Genomic DNA, 7683 nt, shown 5'->3' on the forward strand with positions numbered 1-7683 from the left:
TAAGTGATATGCCTTGCTTAGTTGCTTTAGAGAGGAACCACGTATTCTACTAATTTAATTCGACCGGCGATGATCTTTCTGTATGGATTTGTTGGAAAATTTAGAAAAGCCGAGAGGAGTTTCATTTCATTTTCATCAGGTCCACCGAACAACGTTATCGAAAAAGATAAGGAAGATACAAATACAAGTGATCGGCCCCATATCGTCGTCGTTGCTTTTGACATCTTTATATGTATTTTCGCATTTTATGTATTTGACATCATGAAGAAAAAAAACCTATTGACTATAAAACAGAACAAATTTTCATTTATAAGTCTCTGACTGTGACTATTAGTGCCAATCATAACCAATATAAAATCTATATTTCAACTTATGATAAATATGGTAGTTGAAAAAAATAATCACTAGAATATAATACTAGTAACTTACATTATCATCATTTTAGAACTTAGAAGTCGTAAAAATATAATAATGATGTACACAACTTGTTGGTCTACAAAGTCGTTCTACAAATGGCCAAGCCTATTTAATTGTTGTAAGTCATAAAATAGACATACGTAGTTTGTTGACTTTTTAAAAGCCACCTTTTTAGAATTAATCTATCGAGTAATGAACAAACCAAAATCTGATTAAATGTTAAATCAGCTTTCTGATATGATATAACTCTTATCTTTAGAATTCAGTGGGAAATAAACAAAACTTATGTTTAGAAAGAATGATCAAATACCAATTTAATACGTTTTACAAGTCTAATGTTCATTCCACTATAAATTGAACAATTGTTAAAAGACGGCTAAAACATTTGTGAAGAGTTATGTTAACCCAATGCCAAGTCACGATATGTTTTGTCCATTATTTTTACATGAAATTATAAGCTTTTCTTTATATTTTTGTATTTTGTTAATGAAAGTATTGAATAATGATCTTAAACTCAAAAAAATAATAATAATAATTCGAACCTAACAACATTACAAAATATTTGATATATGCGCATCCTTGAATTACCTTTTTTTTCTATTCGTCCTTGAATTACGTTTTTTTCAACTAATTAAAGTATCATATCTATACATTAATGATTAATCACATAAAAGCAAAAGAATCAATATGTAATTCTCAAGTAAAGTCAGCGTAATTTGTTTTTTTGGTTTGGGTCAAAAGATATAAAAAAAATGTAATTATGATGCCAACTTCACGCCCTAACAGCTTAGTCATTGTTTTGCTTAAAACGTACACAAAGTCACAAACTCCTGATGAGACATGGGCTCGTGGCTTTGTCGATTTCTATTTCTATTCTAATATAATTTACCTTTTCACCCTCCTTTTCCACATTAATTACACAATCTACCACTAGTAAACAGTATTGATAGCCTCTCTAACTAGTAGTCCTCGTCGGCGTCGTAGTCCAATTCATAAATATTGGGGCAAAACGTGAAAGACACGTAAATTATAGGGATTAGAAAACAATTTATGCCCTAAAACAAAAGGAGCAAAGGATGATGACACAAAGAGGAGAGAGAAAGAAAAGAGAATGTAGCTTTTAAGAAAGAAGGAAACATCATCAGAAGCTTCTCTCTCTCAGATTGACAGAACACAGAGAGAATAAGATTCGAAGCTCCTCTTTTGTCGGATTAAAGAAAAAAGAGATGTTGTGTAGAATGGTGGTGGTGACTGGCCGGAAGAAGAAACCTGGTTCTGTTCCGGTTTATCTGAATGTATACGATCTAACACCTATCAATGGCTATGCTTATTGGTTAGGACTTGGGATCTATCACTCTGGTGTTGAAGGTACCTCTCAAAATTTGAAATTTTTTCTTGGAAATTATTGGTGGGTTTTGGTTAAAGATTACAACTTTCGAATTTGGGTCTTGAAAAATTCTTATTTGATTCTGTTTGAGCTTGTTTGGTTTTAAAGTATGAGGCTTTTTTTTTTTTTTTTAGTTTGGTTATTGTTTGTAGATATTGAAATAGACAAGTTTCATTTCTCGATAGATTCCAAAACTGGAAACTTTTGTTTGACCCAATTTGGATCAGCTTCTATGAGAGAGACTATGACTTACCAGAGTTTTTAATGTGTAATTGTTGTGTTACTATCTTATTAGACATGTCTGTCCAAAAATGAGTGATGTTTTAATATTGAGAATTTGAGATCTATAAGTTGTATAGTTTTTGTTTACTTCCTAAAATAAATGAAACAGAGTTGTTGGATTTATGATATTGTGTTGTTATCAACTGTTTGGTTTTAGTTCATGGGGTTGAATACGGTTTTGGTGCTCACGACCATTCGACAACGGGGATATTCGAGGTGGAACCGAAGCAATGTCCGGGTTTTACATTCAGGAAGTCTATTTTGATTGGAAGAACTGATTTGGATCCTGAAAAAGTTCGTGCGTTTATGGAGAAACTTGCTGAAGAATATAGTGGAAACACTTACCATTTGATCACAAAGAACTGTAATCATTTCTCCAATGACGTTTGTGTTCAGTTGACTCGGAGATCGATCCCTAGTTGGGTTAACCGTCTTGCTCGCTTTGGTAAGAAGCTACAAAACAGAACACTGACTTTTTTACTCTGTTTTATGTATAAGCTCTTAAGTTTAGGTTTGTTTGTTTTTTTTGTCCTTTAGGTTTGTTTTGCAACTGTGTTTTGCCGGCGGAGCTGAATGAGACAAAGGTGAGGCAGGTGAGATCAAAGGAAGAGAAGATTCCGGAAGCAGCAAATAAGAAACTTCGAAGCAGGTCAAGTAGATTTCCACCTGACCCTTTGCTTTCTTCGTCGGGCTCTTTAAACCGAAGCAGAAGAGGGGAAAGGAGAAGACAATGTTTTCCTCCATCGCCAACTGTGAGTGCTTAGCTCTAGTCTTAGTTAAAACTTTATGTTTCTGTCATTTGATTCGGTAGTAATGGTTCCAAGAAGTTGTGTTTACGCCACAAGATATCAGATTTAACAAACATTTTCTTGATATGGTAATGGTATAAGAACTTCACATTATTTATGATATGGTAATGGTATAAGATCTTCACATTATTTATTTTGAACTATGAAATTAAAAAGTGAAGTGAAGCTCAAGTCCATTGGGTAAGGACGGGGACAAGCTCAAGTGGAATTTTCTTAGGAGTAACAAGTCCATACGATTCTTCAAGATCAACATCTTCAATCTTCATTCCTTCAGGAAGCTTCCAGTCGAAACGGTAAAGAAGATTGATAAGAGCCAAATGTACCAAAGCCATACCCATTCCTATACCTGGGCACACTCTCCTTCCGCTACCAAACGACAACAACTCAAAATTTAAACCTTTATAGTCAACCTCGCTATCCATAAACCTCTCAGGGATGAAAGCTTCCGGATCTTTCCAAACGTCTGGATTCCTATGAACAGCCCATACGTTGACATGGATCCAAGTTTTCTTTGGAATGTCGTAACCTCCAATCTTTAGATCTTTTGAAGCCACTCTTGGAATTAGTAGTGGCACAACTGGGTTTATCCTAAATGTTTCTTTAATGACCATTTCCAAATACTCGAGTCGTTCTATAGCCTCTTCGGTGATATCATCTTTGTTTTTGATCACTTCTCTCATCTCCGCTTGCACTTTCTTCATAACTCTTGGGTTTGTAATCAAATGTGTCATCGCCCATGTCACGGTGTTTGCAGCAGTGTCTGTTCCCGCAAGAAGAAGGTTCTGCAATATCCAAGAGGACACAATATTTTTAAACTTTAGGTAACTTCGGATATATAGAGAGGTTCCAAATACTTACCAGAAGGATTCCTTTGAGGTGGTTTCGAGTTAGTTGAAACTCTCCGAGCCCAGTTTCTCCCCTTTCCATCTTGAGAAGCAAAGCAATGATATCATCATCGACACATTCATCTTCTTGGTGATGCTTTATAGATTGATCGAAAAACGAATCAAGTGCCTTGAAAACATTCTCACATTTGCTGTGTAATCCTGTGACCCTATCGATGATTTTACCAACAACTGGGAAGTAATCCGCTGCTGCAAAGCTACCTAGCACCTCCATGGTTCCTTGAACGACTTCCTCAAAAGTATTCTCAAGTTTGCTCCCTGTGAGAGTTATCCCAAATGCAACTTTACAAATCACATTCCCAGAGAGTTTCACTAACTTTTCGTTGAAGTCAACTGGTTTGTCCAACGAAGCAGACTCTTTGAGGAATTGGACAAAAGATGAAACTTCTTCTTCTCTTATGTATTGAAATGATTTTACCCTTTTTGCAGTGTAGAGCTCAACAACTGTCATCTTTCGTACTTCCCTCCAATATTTGTTATAGAAAGAAAAGGCAAGATCTTTGTAATTGTGTGTCATTCTTGCAGGATAAGTCAGATAAGGTCGCGAACAACAATCTACATCAAACGTTTTTAAGACTTCCTTCACTGTCTCTGGTGTAGATGCCACAACAGTGGACACACTCCCAAACTTAAGAGACATTAGGGGTCCATATTTTTCGGATAATTTGAACATGGAACGGTGAGGTTTTGATCCGAGTTGGTGCAAGTTTCCAATTATAGGAAGTCTTGGTGGTCCAGGAGGTAGATTCTTCTTGTTCGCTCTCGTCTTCTTTATAATCAACATAGATGAAAGGAACAAGGCAATGATATACCACCAGAAACTCATTTTGCTTCCTACACAAAAACTGAATTGTTTATATTTCTGTCAAGTGGACAATTAACCACAAAAGAAAAGCATGCTAAATGGATGGAAAATATAGAACCGGGCTAACTAACATCAAGTAAAACCTCTATAAAATAATATTTGATAAACTAATAATCACTCTAAATTAATAAAACAAAAAATTCTGGTCCTAACATTATCTTATTATGTAAACACTAAAAAACAATTTAATCACTGAACAATTCCAAAAATATTATAAAAGTAAATTTAAAGGAACTTTAAAGTTTAAACATGCATTTTTTCCAATACCACTTTTCAAAAAGATTTCATCTCTAAAATTTTATTAAAAATGCTACTAATAGGATGCCATCTCTTAAATATTTCATCTCTAAAATCGTTCTAGTGTATATTACGCCTTAAATCTTAGTATTTATACCTTAATGATATTAAAAGAGAAGTACAAATTATAATATGTCTAACATTATGAATCTAATTATATCATTAACCACTCAGTTATTGCTTTTAGAAAAAGTTTTTTTAAATTAATAAGAGCAATTTGGTATTGCTGAAAATTCAATTGGATCACCCAATTAGAGTATCCAAAATCCAACTGCATTTAGTATGGATCTTACCAATAATAACTAAGAATTATTAATAAATAATTAAAAATGAAATTTAATTATCAATTACTTTAATAAAATACTTTATTTTCATGATTATAAAATATTTTATAAAGAACAAGATGCACAAACTTAAAAAATAATATATCTTTTGTTATAAAAATATCTTTGTAATTCTAAATCAAATACATAAATGATGATAACTTCTCTACACCATCAAATGAATATTATTTTTATATATGATAAATGTAATTTTATATGTATATTAGTTAGAATTTAATAATATGTGTCTATTAGCTAGAATTAATCAAATATTTTATAAAATCTTAAAATAAAATTTAAAAGTATATATATATATATACAAATTAAAAAACCTAATAATAAAAAAAGAAAAATATTAATGAGATATTTCTTATTATATTAAAATCTTAAAATATCAATTTTACTATTTTCCAAATATGTAACACAAAAAAATTAATGTGAATCAATAACAAATAAAAGATATTAAATATAGTTAAAAAAAATTTGATCATCGTTTATTTTTCGAAAATATATTAAAAATAATAATGTTTTAAACAAAAAATGTTATCATGCAGTATAACTCGGATTAATTATTATCCACATTTAAGCCTGTCAATATAATAGCTAGTGTAACATCCGTTTTCCGGGATTATATTTTGGATTTTGTTGATTAAACCAAATAAGTGGATTTTAATTAATTTTGGTTTTATTAAATCTTGGTTTAATCTAATTAAACCAAAATCCTATTAGTCTTTCTAAAAGTGACGCCTCCTTCTCCTTTTTTGTATTATGGTTTTTTGCGGATTAAAAATCTTTAACCCATTGCGAAACGGGCCTAGCATGGCGGATTTGATTATCAAACCAACACTAAAACTATTAACTTATTTCATATAATATCAAGTATAGTTTGAAATTAATTAAGTTACAAATTATCTTTATTTATTATATAAACTACAAAATATTTTACCTATTTATACCTTCTTACTTTAAAAATAATAATTTTAATTATAAAAAAAAATAATTTGTATATACATTTAAGAAACCAAAGTACCCTAACCTACCATATATCTATGTATTGTTCTACAAAACAAAACAAATCCAATAAGAAATTTGCTTTAAAAATAAACACATTTTAGGTTATAAACTATAATTATATATATATATATATATATATGTTTCATGTTGTAGCACGGATCCAAACAAAATAATAAATTAATTAGACACAAAATTATATAATTAACAACTAAAACCAAGTAAATTGAAAATTATTATCTAATATTAAATAACTAAAAATTTGTTATGGGATACACTGCGTGTCAAAACTTAGTATAGAAGAATATAATAAAAAACATCTGAAGAGAGAGATCCACATATTACCTTAAACTTAAAGTTTGTGGCGAAGGTTGGAGAGAGAATTCGTTTGCTTCTAGGAATGAAGAAGTGAATTAGTATCTATGGCTTGTGAGAATTAAGAAGAGGCGTAGTATATGTGACTGTCTGGTTTGCTTTGAAGATACGTTCATTTTATAGTGAAGCCGAATAAATACCTACTGAAACTATTCCTGAAAAATATTTTGTGAACTTATTTTACCACCACAAATTAAATTCAACATATCCAAATTTGAATATGATTTTTCTCGCGGGCAAAAGTCCACCCAATTTTTGGTAGAATTTTCTACGAAAAGATTGAAACTTATATAGGTTAATGCTACGAAATAGTTAAAAATACCATGATTTCAAACAAGATACATTGAATCCCACACGGCTCTAATACATTACTTGGTTACTATGGGTGGCCCAAATTTGAGAGAGGGAAAATGGTATGGAGATGACTAATAAGATAGCATGATTTTTCTCGCTCTTTAAATTCTGAGAGAAAATGACAAGTATCCCATATTGTCCTATGTACTGTACACGCCAAGACTAAAAGTGATACTAAAAAAAAAGTCATTGTATCTAGATCATTTGATTTTGACATAAATAATTGTACAGATCTATTATATTAGCATGCATGGTGCTAAAACTGAAGGTGCAAATTATTAATGAAGTCAGCGTTAAAAAATTTCAAGAAGAAAAATAATAATAACAAGAAATTTAAACAAATTGGGTGCATGGTACAAAACTCACAAGTGTCGAGACGTGTATGGCAAAAACTAGCTTTTGATTGTTAACCGGTGGAATGGCAAATTAACGTTATTAAGGCGAGTGAAAACAAATAAATGAGAATATCTCAACCAAGTTTGATCAGCTCAATATCTATACGGTTTGTTTGCATATTGATACACAGAGTTTTAAACCCTATTTTCCTACTGCAAGTGCACAGCAAAGAAGTAGTACTTAGGGGTCGAATCCCACGAAGACCAAGTTTTACTCTATGGTTCTATTGGTTCAATTTCAAGTTAAGACAATTCAAAGTTGG

General features: G+C 31.5%; 2 protein-coding genes across 3 annotated transcripts; one reads left to right on the forward strand and one right to left on the reverse strand.

The window, feature by feature from the left end:
* Positions 1500–2995, forward strand: LOC104736536 (deSI-like protein At4g17486). The gene is made up of 3 exons (XM_010456536.2): positions 1500–1785; positions 2244–2531; positions 2624–2995. Exons 1-3 carry the CDS (start codon positions 1644–1646, stop codon positions 2848–2850), a joined length of 657 nt encoding a protein of 218 aa, XP_010454838.1. The 5' UTR covers positions 1500–1643; the 3' UTR covers positions 2851–2995.
* Positions 2935–6764, reverse strand: LOC104736535 (cytochrome P450 71B12-like). 2 transcript variants are annotated; one of them, XM_010456534.1, is made up of 3 exons: positions 6642–6764; positions 3754–4634; positions 2935–3677 (listed from the first exon to the last, which is right to left on the reverse strand). In XM_010456534.1, the coding sequence occupies exons 2-3, from the start codon at positions 4624–4626 to the stop codon at positions 3063–3065; spliced, it is 1488 nt and encodes a 495-aa protein (XP_010454836.1). In that variant the 5' UTR covers positions 4627–4634; positions 6642–6764; the 3' UTR covers positions 2935–3062. The 2 variants fall into 2 exon arrangements, with proteins under 2 accessions (XP_010454836.1, XP_010454837.1); XM_010456535.1 differs by having other exon boundaries at positions 3754–4645.

The sequence above is a fragment of the Camelina sativa genome, chromosome 13 (genome assembly GCF_000633955.1).
Source record: "Camelina sativa cultivar DH55 chromosome 13, Cs, whole genome shotgun sequence".
Classification (NCBI taxonomy): domain Eukaryota; kingdom Viridiplantae; phylum Streptophyta; class Magnoliopsida; order Brassicales; family Brassicaceae; genus Camelina; species Camelina sativa.